The sequence below is a fragment of the Trichomycterus rosablanca genome, chromosome 24 (assembly GCF_030014385.1).
Source record: "Trichomycterus rosablanca isolate fTriRos1 chromosome 24, fTriRos1.hap1, whole genome shotgun sequence".
NCBI lineage: Eukaryota > Metazoa > Chordata > Actinopteri > Siluriformes > Trichomycteridae > Trichomycterus > Trichomycterus rosablanca.
The window spans coordinates 7,347,211-7,371,163 of record NC_086011.1 but is presented as its reverse complement, the minus strand read 5'-3'; the positions used below and the strand labels follow the sequence as shown (position 1 = coordinate 7,371,163).

The following is a 23,953-nucleotide window of genomic DNA, read 5'->3' as shown; positions in this document are numbered from 1 at the left end:
GTACAAATCCTGAAAATATGGTGATCTTTAAATATGGCTACTGGCTATTAAAGATTAAGAACTTGTAAAGGACTCTTCTTGAATTACTGAATGAGTGTTACTGCAGCCATGGAAACACCCCATGTGATGACAACATCTCAATGGTAGCGACTTTCATGATCTGCTGTATCACACAGGTGCTCTTGGTTTTAGTTCTACACTAGTTTGGAATACGAATGGACACTGAATGCACATTATGCAGGACAGAGACTTGGTTTATAATAAATGGAAGCAGCCTGGATGGAGAATAGAGCAGAAATATTCCAGCAATGTGCTCATTGGGAACTGGGTGGAGGAGAGACTGCAGGTATCACAGTAACACCTTCTATAATGCACTATTCCACTCACACAGGATAGACTTTAATTGTAATGGCATGTCCAAATAGTATTGCACTGGTAGTTTACCTTTCGACACTATCCTGCTAAATTCTGAAAACCCTAACCCTATTTATTTATTAGGATTTTAGCATTATGGTTTACACACTGGTTACATCCATGACGGGACAGGTGTAGTTACTGGTTACACAAGATTCATCAGTTCACCTCACGTGCATGTCTTTGGACTGTGGGGGAAAGCCCACACTGACACAGGGAAAACATACAAAAGCCACACAGAATGGACCCGGACTGCTCCACCTGGGAATTGAACCCAGGGCCTTCTTGCTGTGAGACGACGGTGCTACCCACCGAGCCCCCGTGCCGCCCCAATTTGCAGTAATATCTAGTACAACTCAAAGATAGATCAAAGATTATGGGCATTTTTCACCTGCACGAGTCGAGTTCATACACTTGACGGGCACTGTGTACGGAGGGCCACACCCCCATCAGCATTATTCCTCAGCCCTGTGCAGGCGCCATCAGTCAGCCAGCAGGGGCCGCAGTCGCACCAGCCATGGGGACCCATGATCCGACTTTCTTACCCTCTAACCCTGAACAACAGCCAATCGTTGTTCATGCTGACGCCCAGCCTAGTCGGAAAGGCAGAGCTGAGATTCGATACGATGTATTCGAAACCCCAACTCTGGTGCGCCAGCGTACTTTACCGCTGCGCCACCTGAGCGGCAAATTTATTTAATTTTGATTAAGTTACCAGAGCTCTGGTGGATCTGGTATTTACTTTGTAGTTTGTTTAATCTATTATTTCATCTGATCTAATTAAAATGAACACAATTTCATCATGATTTTATCACTATATGGTTGATAATTCATTATATACTCTTGTTAACTACAAAAGTTTAAAATAAAAGCCAGAACTGAGTAAATCCTGGGGTGTCCACATACTTTTGACCATAAGTGTATGGCCAAATGACATTTTGCTCGCAGTTTATATTTGCTCTGAACAAAAAGAATTGTTGTACTGACATTTCATTGGTCATTTTACTCTCTTGTATTATTCAAAGGTCGTGAAATAAAAGGCCTTTATAATTAAACACAGCATATTGATATGTGCAAATGAGATTTGAAATGTTATTTTGCATCTACAAGATTTCATATTCCAGAGACAGGGATATTATAATTAAATGCAGCATGACATTCTGTGACATTTTACTGGTAATTTACCTTTCTTTGAAACTACTAGTGTTTTTCGTGAAACTAAAATAGCCTTTTACAATTAAATCCAGTGCAGTGAGATGTAGTACAGTCCAAACCACTGACATTACTATTCAGGCTGCATAGATTCTGAGAATTTAATGCAGTTAAATAGTGTGTTAATAATCCATTATTGTCCATTTACTTTATTAACTCTTACCTTGAACATGCGCAAATAACACTTCATTGGTAATCTGCCTTTGGCTGGCTTTAATAATAATACCTTTAAAGTGATATTGGCACTCTTGCATCCCACTGTATTATCCATCCATCTCTTCAAAGATACAATAAATGACAACCTTAAATGGCTCGTGACACAGGTTACACTAATTGCAGTACCAATTACAATTAGAAAATACATTTGAAAGAACCTGAACATTGTAGGCCATCCAGTTTTAATGTCAGTGGCACAATATGAAGTTTCCCACTTTGCTCTTCCGTAAAGGCTTTTCATTTACAACCCTAAGTCAGAAAAAGCTAGGACATTATTTAAACAAATTCAAACTATTAAATCATTTATTTGTTCCTTTTTCTGTTGAATAAACATTTAAGAAATTGAATTTTACAAAATATAACAACTTTAGCCACCTGAGCGGCATATTTTTTTTTGCCTTTCCCACGTTTTCTTCCCAATCTAGTTGTATCCAGTTTTTTTATTGGAACTTCCTCTGACAATGTGTCACACAGACAGCTGTATCACATACGGAGAGTCACGCACAACTATCTGTGACACTTCCCATTTCTATCCAGCAGAGGCCGCAGTTGCGCCTTTATTAAATGTGTGAAATTATGTCCACCCTAATAAAAACATATGGAATTTTATGTTCTTGATTTTACAGGACATTTATTATTCTCTACTCAAAAAAAAAACACTTTCATTAGAATGCTACAAATAATAATCTGTAAATGTTCATTTATTAAAAATAAATTGTATCTATTTATTAGCTAAAATTAAGTCTTGCAATTACGCGGCCTCACCACTAGATGTCGACAGACCGCTAAAATAAAATGTGAATGTTTTGCACCATCTAGTGGTAAATCTATGGAATTACATGATTTACGTTGGGATTTTATAACCCTCTATGACACACTGTGGCTGAAGCACCCAAACCCAAATAAATTTGGCCATATAGTATGTGCACACCAGCCAAGCATTTTATTACGTACACCTATTATCTGATATGTACATTCATTAATAAAATAATCAGCTGCACCTACCATAACGATGAACTGCAGCCCGTCTGTTGCCTTGTAAACCTTTCCACTCCCTGTTCCCCAATTTATTAGACAAAAAAGACACTCATGGGAAATAAGAGCCAGAATTCTTAGAAATAGCAACTCCACTATACTAAACAAATAGCTCAGTGGGTTCTTTTATAGTTTCCCTGCCATCTTCCGGTTGGTAAATGCCAGAGAGTGAATTTCCACTGCTTACAATCCAGTGGCATTGGTCCTTAGACCAGGGTTTACCTGCTCTTAACACACATAATTCAGCTCATGGAAGGCTTTATATTTAGCAAATAAGCTAAATCATAAAACATAAAACTCCACCGAACATTGAGCATTCATAATATATGCTGAGCAACCTTGATTTCTACCAATCCAGCTGCCACAAACTTGGTTTTGATCATGTTGGTCTTAGGCTTGTGTGCAGCTGCTAAACTACTAAACACATGCCTCAACACTATGATAAACAGTTTTGCACTGATGCAGTTTGGAAATTAGTAGTATGAGTTAAAACAAAGGGAGGATGGGCAAATTAAAGGCATAAGCTTAAGAAGCCAATTAGTAAATAAGACGTGTTTATTGTGAACAAAATTCTATTATTAAAAGGCTGAGCATTTAGATCAGCGGTCCCCAACATTTTTTGCACCATGGACCAGTTTCATATAAGATATAATTTCATGGACCGGTGGGGGCGGGAGGATTTAATATAGAATAACTACAGAATGTAAATCAGTGTGAATCCAGAGCTTTTTACTCTGCAACAAGACGATGCTTCCACCTAGTGGTGATAAGAGACAATAACACCCGAAGAGTTTTGGAAATTTAATTGCTCTTGTAACGAACTCTAATTATTTATACTTTCTGTGCGGCCCGGTAATAAATGACCCACGCCCGGTGGTTGGGGACCACTGGTTTAGATTATTCATAGATTATTATATAAAATATATAGGCATTTTTATTATTGTAGTAACACTTTACACCACTTGTTTCATGTATATTGTGTACTTATTCATACTTGGGCAAAAATCGCCAACCACAGCTGTTTGCAAACCGTCCCGCTTTGGAGCAAAACCAACTGTTAGCGCAGAGTTAGCCGAGGATCGCTTCAGGCGAAGCTCAGATCTATGCAAAAGTTATTAGTGCCTCACTGCTGAGCTTACTCAGCACAGCCGGAGTGTTTTAACAGCGGAAAAGTCAGATAAATGGCATTACCACAGACGCCCGTTCATACCGCTCAGAAAGAGATGTGCTGGAAGTACGTCCCCAATCGATAAGGGTGCTGAGCGTGCAAATCGTTTGCCGAGTGCTACTGCTGAGCTTTTTTTATGGCTATTCAGAATTTTCTATTGTGTGTGTGTGTGTGTGCTGTTTTTATAACTTTTTATGGTTATTGAGAATCGTGTGTGTGTGTGTGTGTGGGTGAGACTTCACTCGGGAGTGTAAAACAGCAAGCACCACCAATCGACTGGACTTCAGACCACCGACTGACCACAGGCCAGATGTGATTGTTAGGAGGAGGGCACTGCGTGGATCTGAGGTTTGTACCAATCACATTATTACCAAAGCTTACTTACACAACATACTGATGTGTAAATTCGTTATATTTATTAATTAATTCGTATTTTAATGTCATGTTTTAAACACTTTGGTTACATCCATGATAGAACAGGACAATTTCGTATTTCTAATTCAACTCACTTGCATGTCTTTGGACTGTTGGAAGAAACACACGCAGACATGGGGAGAACATAAAGGACCCAGACCGCTCCACCTGTGAATCGAACCCGGGACTTTTACCCTGTTTTTCAGTGGTCTGGACCCCCACAGGACCACCACAGATCAGGTATTATTTAGGTGGTGGATCATTCTCAGCACTGCATTGACACTGACATGGTGGTGGTGTGTTAGTGTGTGTTGTGCTGGTATGAGTGGATCAGACACAGCAGTGCTGCTGGAGTTTTTAAATACCATGTCCACTTACTGTCCACTCTATTAGACACTCCTACCTAGTTGGTCCACCTTGTAGATGTAAAGTCAGAGACGATCGCTCATCTATTGCTGCTGTTTGAGTTGGTCATATTCTGTGGGGTGATGTTGGCTGGATATTTTTGGTTGGTGGACTATTCTCAGTCCAGCAGTGACAGTGAGGTATTTAACAACTCCAGCAGCGCTGCTGTGTCTTATCCACTCATACCAGCACAACACACACTAACACACCACCACCATGTCAGTGTCACTGCAGTGCTGAGAATAACCCACCACCCAAATAATACCTGCTCTGTAGTGGTCCTGGGAGAGTCCTGACCATTGAAGAACAGCATGAAATGGGGCTAACAAAGCATGTAGAGAAACAGATGGACAACAGTCAGTAATTGTAGAACTACAAAGTGCTCCTATATGGTAAGTAGAGCTGATGAAACTGACAGTGTGTGCAGAAATAAGGAGGCAATGTATGTCCACTGGCCAAGACCGAAATGCTATCGCAATCTTTCAGCTGGCCCATGGGGGATTTTCCACAGGCCCTTGCTGCTTGCCCATACAGATAACACAAGTAACACAAGTCTACAGAAGTGTGTCCTTCCTGTATCTATTTATAGGCTCCCTTTCAGTAATTTATCGGGATCCCTGTAGGCGGTTATACATTGTTTTTGGATGGATACAGGTTAACTCCAGATAATTTGTCCTTCCACCTGTGTATAGACTCTAAATAAATATATTCACTTATTAATGATTGATTTCATGTGTGTGTGCAGGGTCTTCCTGCTAGACTCCTCCTCTCCCATCATAACACTCCCACTTCGCACTACCTAGTCAGTTTGTACGATGAGTCCTACGGATGCCGTGGTGCCTCTGCGCTTCCTGCCCTCCGTACTTGGCACTCTGACAAAATGGCATGGGTACCCGAGAGGTCTGACCATCCACTTCATGGTATTAGCACCCATGCACTGTTTTTCATATTTTTGTCCATAGCACACACTCAAATATTCACTTATTTACTCAATCACTTCCAAAGCAAATTTAAAGTGATAAATTTACCTTCTGCATGTGGTAGCAAGTCCAGCGGGTTCGAGTTGCTTCATATGCCACAAGTTATGGTCGGCTGAGGAGGAAATAAGGCAGATTGATCTGTTGGTTTCATTTGCACCTCATTGTTAATTTGTACCAAGTGGGAGTGATTCTATTTACCATGGTGAGGAGCATTCACATATTTGTTTGTTAGGACTTGATTTGGACTGAGCTTTTAATCTGCACATTGTGCTCTTAGTGTAATCTTTGCAGGATGCCTACTTTTAAAGAGAGTAGCAAAAACACTTGGAGCGGGCCTCATGTTTTTGTCTGTTAGGACTTGATTTGGACTGAGCTTTCAATCTACACATTGTGCTCTTAGTGTAATCTTTGCAGGATGCCTACTTTTAAAGAGAGTAGCATCAATACTTGGAACGGGCCTCATGTTTTTGTCTGTTAGGACTTGATTTGGACTGAGCTTTCAATCTACACATTGTGCTCTTGGTGTAATCTATGCAGGATGCCTACTTTTAAAGAAAGTAGCAAAAACACTTGGAGCGGGCCTCATGTTTTTGTCTGTTAGGACTTGATTTGGACTGGTACTCTGGTTGTAATCTTTGCAGGATGCCTACTTTTAAAGAGAGTAGCAGCAATAATTGGAGCGGGCCTCATGTTTTTGTTAGTTAGGACTTGATTTGGACTGGTACTCTTGGTGTAATCTTTGCAGGATGCCTACTTTTAGAAAGAGTAGCAGCAATACTTGGAGCAGGCCTCATGTTTTTGTCTGTTAGGACTTGATTTGGACTGGTACTCTGGTTGTAATCTTTGCAGGATGCCTAATTGTAGGGAGAGTAGCAGCAATACTTGAAGCAGGCCTCATGTTTTTGTCTGTTAGGACTTGATTTGGACTAGTACTCTGGTTGTAATCTTTGCAGGATGCCTACTTGTAGGGAGAGTAGCAGCAATACTTGAAGCAGGCCTCATGTTTTTGTCTGTTAGGACTTGATTTGGACTAGTACTCTGGTTGTAATCTTTGCAGGATGCCTACTTGTAGGGAGAGTAGCAGCAATACTTGAAGCAGGCCTCATGTATTTGTCTATTAGGACTTGATTTGGACTAGTACTCTGGTTGTAATCTTTGCAGGATGCCTACTTGTAGCGAGAGTAGCAGCAATACTTGAAGCAGACCTCATGTTTTTGTCTGTTAGGACTTGATTTGGACTGGTACTCTTGGTGTAATCTTTGCAGGATGCCTACTTGTAGGGAGAGTAGCAGCAATACTTGAAGCAGGCCTCATGTTTTTGTCTGTTAGGACTTGATTTGGACTAGTACTCTGGTTGTAATCTTTGCAGGATGCCTACTTGTAGGGAGAGTAGCAGCAATACTTGAAGCAGGCCTCATGTTTTTGTCTGTTAGGACTTGATTTGGACTGGTACTCTGGTTGTAATCTTTGCAGGATGCCTACTTGTAGGGAGAGTAGCAGCAATACTTGAAGCAGGTCTCATGTTTTTGTCTGTTAGGACTTGATTTGGACTAGTACTCTGGTTGTAATCTTTGCAGGATGCCTACTTGTAGGGAGAGTAGCAGCAATACTTGAAGCAGGCCTCATGTTTTTGTCTGTTAGGACTTGATTTGGACTAGTGCTCTGGTTGTAATCTTTGCAGGATGCCTACTTGTAGGGAGAGTAGCAGCAATACTTGAAGCAGGCCTCATGTTTTTGTCTGTTAGGACTTGATTTGGACTAGTACTCTGGTTGTAATCTTTGCAGGATGCCTACTTGTAGCGAGAGTAGCAGCAATACTTGAAGCAGACCTCATGTTTTTGTCTGTTAGGACTTGATTTGGACTGGTACTCTTGTTGTAATCTTTGCAGGATGCCTACTTGTAGGGAGAGTAGCAGCAATACTTGAAGCAGGCCTCATGTTTTTGTCTGTTAGGACTTGATTTGGACTGGTACTCTGGTTGTAATCTTTGCAGGATGCCTACTTTTAAAGAGAGTAGCAGCAATAATTGGAGCGGGCCTCATGTTTTTGTTAGTTAGGACTTGATTTGGATTGGTACTCTTGGTGTAATCTTTGCAGGATGCCTACTTTTAGAAAGAGTAGCAGCAATAATTGGAGCGGGCCTCATGTTTTTGTCTGTTAGTATTTGGACTGGTACTCTTGGTGTAATCTTTGCAGGATGCCTACTTGTAGGGAGAGTAGCAAAAACACTTGGAGCGGGCCTCATGTTTTTGTCTGTTAGTATTTGGACTGGTACACTTGGTGTAATCTTTGCAGGATGCCTACTTGTAGGGAGAGTAGCAAAAACACTTGGAGCATGCCTCATGTTTTTGTCTGTTAGGATTTGGACTGAGCTATTCATCTGCACATTGTGCTCTTGGTGTAATCTTTGCAGGATGCCTACTTTTATAGAACTCACAGAGGTTTTCATTCCTTTTGCCTAAGCTCTAAATGTTGTTTATTAGTTCAGACGGAATGCTTGTTATTGTGAATTAGACCACATTTCATTAGTACGTAATCATTGCAACACTCAATCGATCTCCCACTCCTATACAGGCCCTCCGACCAACTACGGCCTGGCAACGTTGAGGCAGGCACGGAGGGAGCAGCAGTGTGATGGATTGCCTAAGCTCAGTGTGTATAAAGAAGAGTATCCAGTGTACCCTCGAAGTACGTTCTGTCAGCCTCACCATGCCAGAGCTCTACATTTAGTGTCTGGTAGAAAAAAGACCTAAAAATAAACCATATATCAAAAATAGTACCAGTCTGCTACTATCATTGCTTTGTGGATAGGGCTTTGGTGGTTTAAACAGCTGACTAAGAGATTACTGGACATCTCATTTCAAAACATGGACATGAGGATGAAGTTGCTCTCTTTGCAGCTAAAGCATCCTCCAATCTTCTGGTAAGGTTTTCCACAAGATTTCCATCCGGGTTTCTATATGAATGTCTGCTTATTGAGGTCAGACACTCATTGGATGAGAAAGCTTGGCTCATAATCAATGTTCTAAATAATTACAAAGGTGTTAATATGGGTTTACACTGGTGTTTTGTCAGAGCAAACTTGCGAACCATGTCTTTATGGAAGTTATATAGGCCGCTCAGATGGCTCTCGTCGGTTTGAAACTCAGCTTTGCCATCTGGCTGGGCTGGGCGGCCATATGAACGATCGGCTTGTTGTTCATACAGGGTGGGAGCCAGACGGGACCTCATAACTGATGCAATTAAGACCTCTGCTGGCTGATTGATGCCGTCTGCACAGAGTTGAAGAATAATGCAATCAGGGTGTGGCTCTCAGTACACAAGTCTGATCGGCATATGAAAAAATGCAGTCTGTACTGCACACGTGTCGGAGGGAGCGTGTGTCAGTTAGCTCTCCTCAATCAGGGTGAGGGTCAGCACCAGTAGAGAGGAAGCATAATGCAATTGGGTAAAAATTGGACGCGCTAAAAATTGGGAGGAAAGGGAAAGAATGAATAAATAAATAATGTTATATGATAGGAATGGGTGTGGCTGAAATAAAAACGAAGCAGTACTATTTATATATACTAATTCTGCAGGGTAAATTTGACCCACTTATACCTGCTAAAATCGACATTTTTTTATATAAAACTTTTTTGTACCTTTATTTGATTTTTCTACAATTTAGCAAGTTCTCTATGATATTCCACTGTAAAACAGTATATTTTATTTGATTTTAATAACAGACAACTTAATTAATTTATTTTATTTGCAATTCCAGGTTGAAACAATTAAATTGTGAAAGGTTTTTAATTTTTCAAATTATGTCTTTTTCTCCCAGTTTAGTCATTTCAACTCCCCAATTCTCCTCTGCAGACCCCCCTCTCAGACAGTCGCTGACCACTTCTCTTCACTTGCCAGAGACGGGGTCTCACAGAGAGCAGTATCGCATACAGAGTCGCACACTAATATTCATGCATCAACCATCAATTTTAACCAGCCTGCAGAGGGCGCAACTGCAGCTGTTAGAAACCCAGTGGCGTAACTAGGAGCTTATGGGCCCCAGTGCAAAAAAAACATTTTGGGCTCCCTCAACAAATGTGTATATTGTCGTGTTTTTACTTTCATTATCGCAGCACTTTACTGCTGGCATTAGCCATTTGCTACTGTAGAGGGTCGCTCACCTAGCCGCTGCGAGAGCTGCTCGTCCCGCGGGGATGCTACGGGTCTTTTGCTGCGTGCGGTGGTGGAGGTGTGGGAATAAAGGCACACGACAAGGTGGAGTTCACCTTAACTCTTTAGTCAGGATTTCAATAAGCGTTACAACACTACTGCCTAGCTCCAGCACCCGAACTACCTATTGGGTTCAATGTTGGGGCCATACGGCGAGTCTCATATACAAAACTAACTAACTGCAGAACGTCCAAATGCACTTGTATAAACCAGGTGCAGCATTCTGATTGGCTGAGCTGAATGTCAAGCACATATTGCTGCTACAATATTGTAATATAATAATAACGATCTGGCGAGTGCAGCCAATTGGGGGCAGTGCGGTGGGGGGTTGAGTTTGTCCCCCCCACCATGGGCCCCAGTGCACCTGCCTTCCCTGGCCCCCAGTGCACCTGCCTTCTCTGGCCCCCCGGTAGTTACGCCCCTGTAGAAACCTTATCTCTTTGACCTTTGCTCTCCTTTAGGTACAGCTAATAGGTTCAGCAGTGGTGGGCTAATTCATTAAACCAATGCGCCACCCAAACGCCTATATATTGTAAACTTTTAATCCATCGTTTTATTTACATATTTATTGTTTTTTTTCTTGGCTTGCAATGTCACTTCAACCACTCAGAGCATTTCATCATTAATTTTCAATGTGATGAGGCAAATGTCTCATTTTATTTGTGGAACAAATGTGTAATTATGTGTGTGTAAGGCAGCGTGAGAGAACAAAATTGAATTGGCTGGATCTGCTGAGCCGTGTTTATCAATTTATCCAATAATGGCCTGCAAATTCTATTTCTTGCCCAGATTTTGGGTGGATATAATTCGCTCCGTTATTGTCCCAGAATAGCCTAGTAGAGGCACGCGCCGTTCAAATCGACCGTGCCGCTGGAAAATGACTGACTCGTTCATGAGGTGAAGGGATCGGACCGACTCCCATTCCATTATGAGTTTAATTACAGCGAATATAATCGCTTAATTGCGCAATGAAAGATGCTTCTGTTTGATGGACAACCATCTGTGTCGCACTTTTCCTGCTGTTCGGACAGTCTCTAGTCTGTTGTGCTGGATTTCTTTTGGCCTTGCCAGGTTTGTATATGGTCAGTTTGTTTCTGTGAACCCACTGTAAATAGCCACATGATGGAGCTATGGTTACAGATCAGAGACAGCCAAGCAGTGTGTTGTAATATTCTTTAATGTGCATTTAGACTTGATCACACATTTATTAAAGAGGCACATTATGTCTCCTTGTATTATTTCATTTGTATAACGATTTGAGTATATACAAAATAAATACAATTCATTTTTCCCCTTAATATACTTCAACCAAAAAACATGGAAGCATTTAAGGATTTATATGACAAATACAGTCTAAACAAATGATAATCATTGTGTGTTTTAAAGAAGCATTTAACCCCGAACTTATTTAATTTTTTACTAATAAACACAACATGCATCATGTCAAAATAAACCATCCAATATGCTTGCTTCGATTTTCTCTCCCAACTTATTCAATCTGATTAGTAACACCTAATTTTACACCAAGTGTAAAAATGTGGATTTCTCTGTGGATGAAACAGACCAAAATCAAGTCAAATGTGCATTCAGAACAAGTCAGGGTTCTCATAATAGAGAAGCACAGGTCTAAAGAGTGATACGAGACCATTTCAAAGGCATTAAAATGTGCAGAATTCCCACAGACTTCATACTTCAAAGTATTGTGAGAAGCATTCAGAGAAGTGGCTGTTCTAGCTGAAAAGATCACACAGAAGTCACTCATTTAATATCAAGTGTTTTTGAAATGGGGCAGCACGGTGGCTTGGTGGGTAGCACTGTCGCCTTACAGCAAGAAGGTCCTGGGTTCGATCCCCAGGCAGGGCGGTCCGGGTCCTTTCTGTGCAGAGTTTGCATGTTCTTCCCGTGTCTGCATGTTTTTGGACTGTGGGAGGAAACCGGAGCTCCTGGAGGAAACCCACACAGTCAGGTTAATTGGAGACACTGAATTGCCCTATAGGTGAATGGGTGTGTGTATGTGTGTGTGTCTGCCCTGCGATGGACTGGCGCCCCATCCAGGGTGTTACTGTGTGCCTTGCGCCCATTGAAAAGCTGGGTTAGGCTCCAGCTGGGATGTCCAACCAGCTCATGGTCAGTTGTTCAAATACTTTTGGCCATGTAGTGTCTGAAACTACAGCCACACTACCTTGGTCAGGCTGGCCATTTAAGGTTGATGTGAAAATGAATGTTAAAAACAATTCTAGGTAAGCTGGAATGTAAGTTAGTATTTTATCAAGACAGTGACCAACATGAGTATACCAGTCAGAGTCAATATGTTAAACCTATTAAATATCTATAGTGACCCTACCAACTGCTGTACACATACCGCACACCACAGAAAGTTGAAGAATTCAATGAAATTATGTACAAAATGTGCTCATATTTGACTAACTCCCATAAAATGCTGGGTGTAATATTTGCCAATGGTGGCTCCAACAAGTAACATACAAAAGGGGTAAATACATAAATGTACCAACCTGTGACTTTCATTTTTAAATTAATCATTTAAATAAAATTTTGGGGGGTCAATACTGTACTTTGAAATACAATGTACTGTATATATAGTTTCTCAATCAATTTCTATACAGTTTTATTAATAAATAAAAAATGTCATGTTACATTAATCAAATTATTTTACAATATTTTCTTTGTGAACACATTTTCTAAAATTTCTTATTAAGCATTTTATTAAAACAAAAATGTCAAAACATAGAATCGTCTGTTTCCTGTACAATATTAATTAACAATATTATTAAAAATCAATTTAAAATTTAAATTTTTAGTCCTTCAAAGTCTAATATTTATCAACATATGTTTGTCGCATTTACTATAATTCTGTTAAAAAATAGACATTATACATCTAAATATACATATATAATATAAACACAAATACATTACACAATTTTAAAGGCTGGAAAAAATATTAAACAAAATATAAATACATTGAACAGTGATGAATTTGCATATCTGTGTGTGTTTTTTTTTTATATATATATTTCTTTTTTCAAAGCACTAGGCCTATATGTTCCAATCATCCAGTTACAAAAGAAAAACAGCACTGAAAACCTAAGACTGCCTTCACGTGTATCCTTGAACGTTTTATATATATATATATACAGTGTATCACAAAAGTGAGTACACCCCTCACATTTCTGCAGATATTTAAGTATATCTTTTCATGGGACAACACTGACAAAATGACACTTTGACACAATGAAAAGTAGTCTGTGTGCAGCTTATATAACAGTGTAAATTTATTCTTCCCTCAAAATAACTCAATATACAGCCATTAATGTCTAAACCACCGGCAACAAAAGTGAGTACACCCCTTAGTGAAAGTTCCTGAAGTGTCAATATTTTGTGTGGCCACCATTATTTCCCAGAACTGCCTTAACTCTCCTGGGCATGGAGTTTACCAGAGCTTCACAGGTTGCCACTGGAATGCTTTTCCACTCCTCCATGACGACATCACGGAGCTGGCGGATATTCGAGACTTTGCGCTCCTCCACCTTCCGCTTGAGGATGCCCCAAAGATGTTCTATTGGGTTTAGGTCTGGAGACATGCTTGGCCAGTCCATCACCTTTACCCTCAGCCTCTTCAATAAAGCAGTGGTCGTCTTAGAGGTGTGTTTGGGGTCATTATCATGCTGGAACACTGCCCTGCGACCCAGTTTCCGGAGGGAGGGGATCATGCTCTGCTTCAGTATTTCACAGTACATATTGGAGTTCATGTGTCCCTCAATGAAATGTAACTCCCCAACACCTGCTGCACTCATGCAGCCCCAGACCATGGCATTCCCACCACCATGCTTGACTGTAGGCATGACACACTTATCTTTGTACTCCTCACCTGATTGCCGCCACACATGCTTGAGACCATCTGAACCAAACAAATTAATCTTGGTCTAATCAGACCATAGGACATGGTTCCAGTAATCCATGTCCTTTGTTGACATGTCTTCAGCAAACTGTTTGCGGGCTTTCTTGTGTAGAGACTTCAGAAGAGGCTTCCTTCTGGGGTGACAGCCATGCAGACCAATTTGATGTAGTGTGCGGTGTATGGTCTGAGCACTGACAGGCTGACCCCCCACCTTTTCAATCTCTGCAGCAATGCTGACAGCACTCCTGCGCCTATCTTTCAAAGACAGCAGTTGGATGTGACGCTGAGCACGTGCACTCAGCTTCTTTGGACGACCAACGCGAGGTCTGTTCTGAGTGGACCCTGCTCTTTTAAAACGCTGGATGATCTTGGCCACTGTGCTGCAGCTCAGTTTCAGGGTGTTGGCAATCTTCTTGTAGCCTTGGCCATCTTCATGTAGCGCAACAATTCGTCTTTTAAGATCCTCAGAGAGTTCTTTGCCATGAGGTGCCATGTTGGAACTTTCAGTGACCAGTATGAGAGAGTGTGAGAGCTGTACTACTAAATTGAACACACCTGCTCCCTATGCACACCTGAGACCTAGAAACACTGACAAATCACATGACATTTTGGAGGGAAAATGACAAGCAGTGCTCAATTTGGACATTTAGGGGTGTAGTCTCTTAGGGGTGTACTCACTTTTGTTGCCGGTGGTTTAGACATTAATGGCTGTATGTTGAGTTATTTTGAGGGAAGAATAAATTTACACTGTTATATAAGCTGCACACAGACTACTTTTCATTGTGTCAAAGTGTCATTTTGTCAGTGTTGTCCCATGAAAAGATATACTTAAATATCTGCAGAAATGTGAGGGGTGTACTCACTTTTGTGATACACTGTATATATATATATATATATATATATATATATACTGTATATATGTACTTTGACTTTGACTAAATATAACTGTGAAAACAGAGAAAGGAAAGTAAAGATTCTTTAAAAGGGGTTACAGTTAGACCTTGTACAATAAATCACTACATTAGTCTTAAAGTGCATCTGAGCAGGTAAATTTGGACTATAAAAAATACAGAAACAGCCAGAACCATTGGGAACCATAGGTCACCAATTACCCAACACTTATTGTTAGTAAGAGCTGCAATTAAGTGAATTAGCATCTAGCTAATAGGCTGGCTAATTAGCCTAGCTTATGTTTCTAGAGAGCTTTGGAGATTATTAGAACCGACTATTATACAGTAAGTATGTTAATGATTTAAATATTGGATTGTTGTGGCATTTATAATGACATAATTCATAGGATGAAATGTCACCTCCCCCTGATTTAGGGGCCACATAAAGCTGGTCATTTACCCATGATGCATATAAAACGGAAGGCACCAACGTCTGTTAAGTACAGTTAAAAAATATGTTTAATAATTTACACTTTTGAATTATTTATGGCTTCAAGTTCCCAAAGTGTACCCGAAGTAAGCAGGCATGCCATGCATATGCAAATAGTATCTTATATAAATCATTTATAAAACACAATCGTTTGTGCTGCGTATTACAGTGACATTAGTAATTGCAGCACGGTCTCACTGTACATATTAATTAGCTGATACAAAAGTATTATGGACAAAAGTATTGGGACACCTGACCTTGGACATTGAATTGAATTGTGTCTTCTTTGTGACTTTGGAGTGTTTATGGGTATTCGTGCTTATTTAGTCAATATAGTCAATGAGGTTAAGCACCAATGATGGAAGAGCAGACCTGGCTCACAATCCAAGTTTAATTCAAACAAAAGGTGTTCAGTTGGGTTAAGATCAGTGCTCTGTGTAGGCAACTGGAGCTCCTTTGCGTGCAACTAGTCAAACCATGACTTTATGCCCCTGAGCACAAAGCAAGGTCTATAATCATGCAGCCACAGTGTTAAAAGATACACACCTGTTAGCGATGGATGTGTCAGAAACAATAACATTCAATCATTAGAAAGGGTGTCCACATACTTTTGGCCATATAGTGTGTTCTATATACAGTGTTTCAAAGCACTATATTTCAGTAAAAACACTTTAAGCAGTTGCACTCAGCATTAGCAAGATTTAATAGTTTACTCAGACCCAAGAGTGGACTGAAAAACTTCAATAACAAACAGCTCTTGTTGGAAAAGCAGATTTATCTTGCTGAGAGTGCACAGTAAATCTGATCTAGCTTTACAATTACTGGCTTTAATAGCCCTGATATTTCACTTCCACTGCCACTGATTAAGACGACTGTGCATTCCAGTAACGTATCAAGAATTTAATTTGCTTTCCAAGTATGAACTGCGAGAGTTCCTACTGCGTAGCCTTTCTCTCAAACTCTCAGACGCTGGTTTGCGGGCTGCTTTTATCAGGCAGAGCAAGGACAAAAGGAAACAAAATGCCCTTAGCGGCAGAGAGAACTTCTAAGTCCTCTGCGACAAAGCCAGGAGATACGTCGTCAGCTAAGAATCTCATGGTGAACTGCCGACTTACGCAGTAGATCATGCCGTCTGTGGCAACACACTTAAAAGCGGGGCAGTTGGGCATTTGCTTGGAACAACATTGGTACCAGAGCTTGGCCACGACATGGTAACGATACACACTTATTCCTAAGGGACTCACATCAAACCTGTAAAGAAAGCTCCTTTCTGAAACCATTTCTGCGGTTCTTTCTCGTGTTCCCAATAACAAGTTTCTTCTCCATTGATCAGTCTTGGGGTTGTAACGCAGGAGTGTGTATTTGAGCGTACCGCCTGACACAAACAGCTCCCCGTTACAAGCTGTGGCCCGATGCGCAACAGCAAATGTGTCGTTTGGAAGCGGGGCCACATAGGTCCATCTATTAGTCCTGGGGTCATAGCGCTCCACTGTTGAAAGACACTCCCCTCCAATGGCGTAGACATGATCCTGCAGGGCTACAAGCTTACAGTGAGGCCTGGCGTCGTTCATCGGGCAGATTTCACTCCAGATGGAAGTCATAGGATTGTAGCAAAAAACCTTTTTCGAAGGCACTGTGCGTTGGAAGCCTACAGCAACGAACAGGTAGTTGTCCATGGTGCATATGGCACAGCCGTTAGAAAATACCTCTGGAGGAATTTGACTCTGTAGGTGCCATGAATCTTTATAATCATCATAGTAGTAGAGTCCATTTGATGGTCTTAGAGCTGAAGACTGTGTCTGACATCTGCTCCACTCCGATGACTCCATATCTGCCACCATTAGGCATCTTCGCCCCTTTCTGCGAAGTCTCTGGATTTGCTCTCGCTCACCCGCTTTCAGTCGGCCATACAGACCCGGGTCTCGAAGGACCTGAAGGTAATTGTCAGACATAACTTTGAGAGCAGCCTGCTCAAGGGAACCGTGTTCATGTTTCTTGGCCAGCATCAACGCCTCCAGGCAGTTGCCCAAATCAAGCTTGCTGGTTATACTCTCCAGTTCTGAACTCACTATGCTGTCCACAGGGAAGTGTAGAAACTTGGCCCTAGCAACCGTTTCTACCTGTGGCTCTTGTATTTGCTTATATGACTCATAGCTCGGTGGCACCTCATTTGGAAACGCAGGCGAGCGACTCCGAGGTGAAGTCGCAGGAGAAGACGAAGGCAGTTGTAGTTCAGAGTCTTCAGCGGCAGCAAGATAGCTGTCCTTGCGAATAAGGCAGGGTCTGAATCCGACCGACTTGACAGGAGACCGAGGCGACCTGTCTGACTCCAGCGTTGAGTCCAGATCTCTTATAATCAAACAGGAAGGCCGGGGGCTTGGCGTTCGGGGTGGATCCGGCGTTGAAGGACTGTAATCATATGTTCCAAAAACTGGACGAGGACTCGAAAGAGTAGGGCTTATGTCCAAGACCGAACGTGAGGTCGTCTCGACGTAATAATCATAAATCCTTCCACGAACTCCAGTACTTCGATTACCTGGCCCTTCTATGACCAAGTCAGCATCCTCCACTTTGATTTCTGCTTTTGACTGGAAGCTGGAGAAGCTTCCTAGATGGTCCAAGTCTTGTCTTAGCTCTCGGCCGATTTCAACCCCGCTATCGAGCATTTTCAGCTGGCACGGTGAGCGACGCCCGGTTGGACTTGCTGTACCATTGTCACTAGAAGTAGGTATCAACAGAGTCAGTCCTGTTTTGCAATCATTTACATTCACGTTGGCTTTGTCCATAGATTTGCCACAAAAATTGTCCACGGTACGAACCTCATCAGCAGGATTTGTCACTGCGCTGACCATAAAGTCCTCCATAGTAGATCTGTAATCTTTTACAACATCACCACAAACATATGCAGTAGTGCATTCGACTACTGCTGAGTTATCCTCCATAGTTGTCAGAAAGTCCTTAGTTTCAGCTATATCCACCGGTTCACACAAATTCTCTTTCTTTTCTGCATAATTAACCACAGTGGCGCTCAAAAGGTCCTCAGATTTATCCCCGTCAGGTGTGGTATTACTTTCATCCAGACTTTCAGGCTCAGAATCCAACGTAGACTGCCTGGACCAGCTTCCTCCATTAGATTCCTTGTTAGCAGGGCTGAGCAAAGAAATGCCGTTGTTGGCCCGTTTTCGAGCTTGAGCCCTTGAGCTGTAGAATCGGAAAACCCAGGAGATGAATACGACGGCGGCCACGGACAGAGTCAACTTGCCTAAGAGCTTCATGTCAACGCGTTCTCCCAGCAGGTCTGCTATTGTCATTTCTGGTCCGGCAAGTTTGGCAATAAGCTGGTTAGTTGGTTTTTTATTTCAGATGCTTTCTCTAGAACATCCCAGGTTGTGTCATTTGCTGATGAATGCAAGAGCAAACTGTCCGCTGTCTTTCTATTCCTACAGTATGACTAGGAACCTGATACCTACCCTGGCGAATTTGCATGCTTCGTACTGTGAGGGTGGGACCTGAGTGTTGTTCCACCTGGTGCAGGCAATTACTCTAAAACAACATCCATAAAGCCATAAGTCAAAGAACTGTCCATGTGTTTACTATGATATACGGGGAGAGCTATTTAATAATTCTCTTTTTTATATAAAGCTGCAATTTTTTTTTTTTTTTTTTTACTTAAACACATTAAATTAAGCTGCTATTGTAGTAAACCTTTAAAGCTCACATTTACAATAATAAAGCATTAAAACTGAAGCTTGTAAGTAGTTGATTACAGTTTTATCTTATTTGCAGAGTCGTGTACAGGCTTATGTAAGTACTGAACACACCCTAGCTCTCCCTAGCACATGGGAGCTTGGTATTTGCATTGTATTAGAGGTGGAGATGCCTGATACACAGCATTAAACACACAGTGAAACACCTAAAACAGGATACAACCATTTACACAGTCAAACATACTCTTACTTTCACATCATCCCGAAATATTACATTACCACCTATATTACCAGAAATATTACCACCTCCTTGTTTCTACACTCACTGTCCATTTTATCAGCTCACTACTTACCATATAGAGGCACTTTGTAGTTCTACAATTACTGACTGTAGTCCATCTGTAGACTCTCCCAGGACCACTACAGAGTAGGTATTATTTGGGTGGTGGATAATTCTCAGCACTGCAGTGACACTGACATGGTGGTGGTGTGTTAGTGTGTGTTGTGCTGGTATGAGTGGATAAGACACAGCAGCGCTGCTGGAGTTTTTAACACCTCACTGTCACTGCTGGACTGAGAATAGTCCACCAACCAAAAATATATCCAGCCAACAGTGCCCCGTGGGCAGCGTCCTGTGACCGCTGATGAAGCTCTAGAAGATGACCAACTCAAACAGCAGCAATAGATGAGCGATCGTCTCTGACTTTACATCTACAAGGTGGACCAATTAGGTAGGAGTGTCTAATAGAGTGGACAGTAAGTGGACACGGTATTTGAAAACTCCATCAGCGCTGACACTAACACACCACCACCATGTCAGTGTCACTGCAGTGCTTAGAATGATCCACCACCCAAATAATACCTGCTCTGTGGTGGTCCTGACCGTTGAAGTACAGGGTGAAAGCAGGCTAAAAAAACAGATGGACTACAGGCAGTAATTGTAGAACTACAAAGTGGTAAGTGGAGCTGATAAAATGGACAGTGAGTGTAGAAACAAGGTGGTTTTAATGTTATGGCTGATCGGTGTATTCTTCAATACTTCAATATTTTCCAAAATATTAATTTATTATATTATTTTATTTTATCCTGCATATTTGTCACACTAAATGCTTACAGGTCATTACACAACACACAAAAGGAACTGAAAGGTTCCAAAAAGTACCACCAGCCTTCCCGATTTTGTATTGGATCATTTTCCTGCTGCATAACTAAATAAGGTCACTGATATAGGTCATGGACAGATGACCTTACATAGGTAAAAACTGTCTCTTAAGGAACACATCAAAGCATCCCCAGTTCAGACGTTTATGGATATGTTTGTGTGTTGGGTTAATGTTTTTATACTTTTATTCTCAGATGTTATATTTACTTTTTCCCCAGACATAACAAGACTCCTGTTGTTCACAGGTGTTGAACAGGTGTTCACCTCTTGTTCCACAATGCTGCCCACTTATCGGATTTAGGAGTTAGTAGCATCAACCTTAGTTTAGATTAAACATAACCACAGTTTGTGATCCTAGATGTTCTTGTATGAGCCAAAAGTTACAGAATCAAAAGTATGTAGACACCTGATCATGAAATTGCAGGACACTCCATTTAAAAACTATAGAATGTATTTAAAGTTGTGAGGTGAGCCTGCCCCCCTATAAACCCCAATATTGCCTCAATTCTTACAGAGTTTGGAATTAGTAGCATCACCCTCAGTTTAGATTAAACATAACCATAGTTTGTGATCCTAGATGTTCTTGTAGGACCCAAAAGTTACTGAGCCAAAAGTATGTGGACACCTAATCATGAAATTCCAGGACACTCCATTTAAAAACTATAGAATGTATTTAAAGTTGTGAGGTGAGCCTGCCCCCCTATAAACCCCAATATTGCCTCAATTCTTACAGATTTTAGAGCTAGTATCATCAACCTTGGTCTAGATTAAACATAACCACAGTTTATGATTCTAGATGTTCTTGAAGGAGCCAAAAGTTACAGAATCAAAAGTATGTGGACACCTGATTGTGAAATGGCAGGACATTTCATTTAAAACGATAGTAATTATTTGAAATTGTAAGGTGAGGCTGCCCCCTATAAACCCCAATTTTGCCTTGACTCTTCCAGATTTTGGAGCATCAACCTTAGTTTAGATTAAACATAACCACAGCTTGTGATCCTAGATGTTCTTGTAGGATACTGTGCAGCCAAAAGTATGTGGACACCTGATTGTGAAAATGCAGGACATTCCATTTAAAAATTATAGGAATTATTTGAAGTTTTGAGGTGAGGCTGCCCCCCTATAAACCCCAATATTGCCTAAATTCTTACAGATTTAGGAGCTAGTATCATCAACCTTACTTTAAAATAGAATATAATGTCTTTATTTGTCATATATACATATACAGACGTACAGTACAACAAAATTCTTTTTTCGCATATCCCAGCTTGTTTGGAAGTTGGGGTCAGAGCGTAGGGTTAGCCATCGTACGGCGCCCCTGGAGCAGAGAGGGTTAAGGGCCTCGCTCAAGGGTCCAACAGTGGCTGCATGGCAGAGCTGGGATTCGAACTATCAACCTTTGAGTTGATATTGTAGCCCAAAGCTCTAGCCACTAGGCTACCACTGTCCCACTGTACAACTGTTTTAGATTAAACATAACCATAGTTGACCCTAGATGTACGATACTATGCAGCCAAAAGTATGTGGACACCTGATCGTGATAATGAAGGACATTCCATTTAAAAACTATAGGAATTATTTGAAGTTGTGAGGTAAGGCTGCCCCCCATAAACCCCAATATTGCCTCAATTCTTACAGATTTTGGAGCTGGTATCATCAACCTTAGTCTAGATTTATGCATAACCATAGTTTGTGATCCTAGATGTTCTTGTAGGAGCCAAAAGTATGTGGACACCTGATCGTAAAATTGCAGGGCATTACATTCAAAAGCTACAGTAATTATTTGAAGTTGTGAGGTAAGGCTGCCCTACTATAACCCCAAATATTGCCTAAATTCTTACAGAATTTGGAGCTAGTATCATAATCTGTGGGTATGCTTAATCTAAACTTAGGTTAATGATCCTAGATGTTCTTGTAGGATCTTGTGTGACTAAAAGTTACAGAGCTGAAAGTATGTGGACACCTGATCATGAATTTGCTGGACATTCCTTTTAAAAACTAGAGGAATTATTTAAAGTTGTAAGGTTAGGCACTGATGTTGGACAGAAAGCAATGGCTCATAATAAAATGTTCAATTTAATTGGGACGAATTGAAAAATTGATTAAGTCTGGTTGAGTCTTGGAGTCTGCACAGGCCACTGGTGTTCCTCCAAACCAAATAAATCAAGACATGCTTCTATGAACCGTTCTTTATGCACAGAGACAGTCAACCTGGAACAGGAAGCAAAGTTCAAGTTATTTAACAAAATATAAAAAAGTAACTGTAGAACAATACTACCCACCTCTGAGTATTGCTACCTGATAGCACTTTTATCTAGTTGCTGTAAGGACAACCTGAACCAGCGAGCACACTTCCATATGAATAATTCACAGATACGCAGGCTGCTCCCTCTCATATATCAAGTGCATTTTAAAGCTCGGAGGAAACAATTGATCTCACAACACGGGTTTGGAAAGTTCTGACTGATCGTTAGAAAAGACTTGCAAATTTGATATAAGGGCAGCACAGTGGCGCACATGGACCAATCCTACTTTTGATGTTGGAGAGCAAAATACCATCTTCACTACATACAAAGTTCACCAAAGACTTGGTAGTGGGACTGCTTTTTGAAGTTCTGGTTCTGTATATTACTATTTCTTTCTAGCTACAATATACAGACCTCCTGAACCTTACAGTGATTACAACAATCTGCTATAAAGTTTTTTTTTGGCAGCTAATGATAATTTTCATATGAATATTTAATTCACCAACAAGTACAATAAAAAAGTAAGAAGTAAGAGAAAAGTTACCCTTTAAAAATAGTGTCTAAGTCCATGGGGTTTCCCAGAATGTAAAATGAATGATTTCAAAAGGCTAAATTAGATTTAGGGTTTAATTAAAGTGGTTAGTGGGAAATTCAATGTAAGTAATTACAGTCCCTTAAATGTAAATGTATATGTATGCACTTATCTCTCTAGAATTGTAGATTAGCTCAAAGCTTTTACATTATACACAGTGGTTGAACAGAATTGTTCAACCACTGCTTTTTCCTATTCAGGGTCACAGTGGGTACAGTTCTATGGGCAAAAATTAGGAAACACCCCAGACAGGTCGCCAGTCCATCACAGAGCAAACACACAGCTAAAGGTAAATTTAGTAGCTTCAGTTAACCTGACTGCAAGTCCAAAGACATGCAAAGTCCACACAGTCGCCACAAAGTGGCCAATCTAAGCTTAATTAAATGGTTGAAGTTCTTATATTTGCTTATTGTTTAACTTAGTAATTAAAAAAAAAAATTATTAAAATACGGGGGTTCTTAAAAAAGTTTCCACACTTTTTAAACTATATGTAGAAAAGTGATATAATTTGTTTTGAAATTCTTAATAGTCATTTTCCGATGCATTTTTCCCAGCGTCGTACCAACGTTGTAATGACATCAGTACAAATGACTTTGTTTGAGCGCGTAGCCACTGATGCACCACTGCTTTCACATCATCACATGTAAATCTTCTTCCCCTTAAAGCTTCTTTGAGCGTCCAAAAAGTTGGAAATCAGATTGCACTAAATCCGGACTATAAGCTCTCTCTCACTCTCTCAGACACGACCAATTACTACTCCTCCCGCCCTCACCGTTTCCAATCAAAATATACAAGGCATCTTCAAAAAGTTTCCACACTTTTATAAGTTCTAACTTAATACAGGTCATTAACAAATAGTTGAGTTGATTATAAATCACAAATACCTCCAGA

At 40.8% G+C, this 23,953-nt stretch overlaps 2 protein-coding genes across 2 annotated transcripts; one reads left to right on the top strand and one right to left on the bottom strand.

The window, feature by feature from the left end:
• Positions 1 to 226: 226 nt before the first annotated feature.
• Positions 227 to 8,597, top strand: cfap107 (cilia and flagella associated protein 107). The gene is made up of 4 exons (XM_062987189.1): positions 227 to 346; positions 4,283 to 4,393; positions 5,610 to 5,784; positions 8,419 to 8,597. Exons 1-4 carry the CDS (start codon positions 227 to 229, stop codon positions 8,595 to 8,597), a joined length of 585 nt encoding a protein of 194 aa, XP_062843259.1.
• A 7,717-nt stretch (positions 8,598 to 16,314) lies between these two features.
• Positions 16,315 to 23,397, bottom strand: klhdc7a (kelch domain containing 7A). Its single transcript, XM_062987188.1, has 2 exons — positions 23,376 to 23,397; positions 16,315 to 18,665 (listed from the first exon to the last, which is right to left on the bottom strand). The coding sequence occupies exons 1-2, from the start codon at positions 23,395 to 23,397 to the stop codon at positions 16,315 to 16,317; spliced, it is 2,373 nt and encodes a 790-aa protein (XP_062843258.1).
• Positions 23,398 to 23,953: the final 556 nt, after the last annotated feature.

What these genes read in the sequence shown, in the direction of transcription:
- cfap107 (XM_062987189.1), top strand. Translation starts at nt 227, where the DNA reads ATGCACATTATGCAGGACAGAGACTTGGTTTATAATAAATGGAAGCAG. An exon ending in GGGTGGAGGAGAGACTGCAG is followed by an intron (nt 347 to 4,282) that starts GTATCACAGTAA and finishes TGTGGGTGAGAC; the next exon opens with TTCACTCGGGAGTGTAAAAC. An exon ending in GGGCACTGCGTGGATCTGAG is followed by an intron (nt 4,394 to 5,609) that starts GTTTGTACCAAT and finishes GTGTGTGTGCAG; the next exon opens with GGTCTTCCTGCTAGACTCCT.
- klhdc7a (XM_062987188.1), bottom strand. Translation starts at nt 23,397, where the DNA reads ATGTCTTTGGACTTGCAGTCAG. An exon ending in GTCTTTGGACTTGCAGTCAG is followed by an intron (nt 18,666 to 23,375) that starts GTTAACTGAAGC and finishes TTGCCGGACCAG; the next exon opens with AAATGACAATAGCAGACCTG.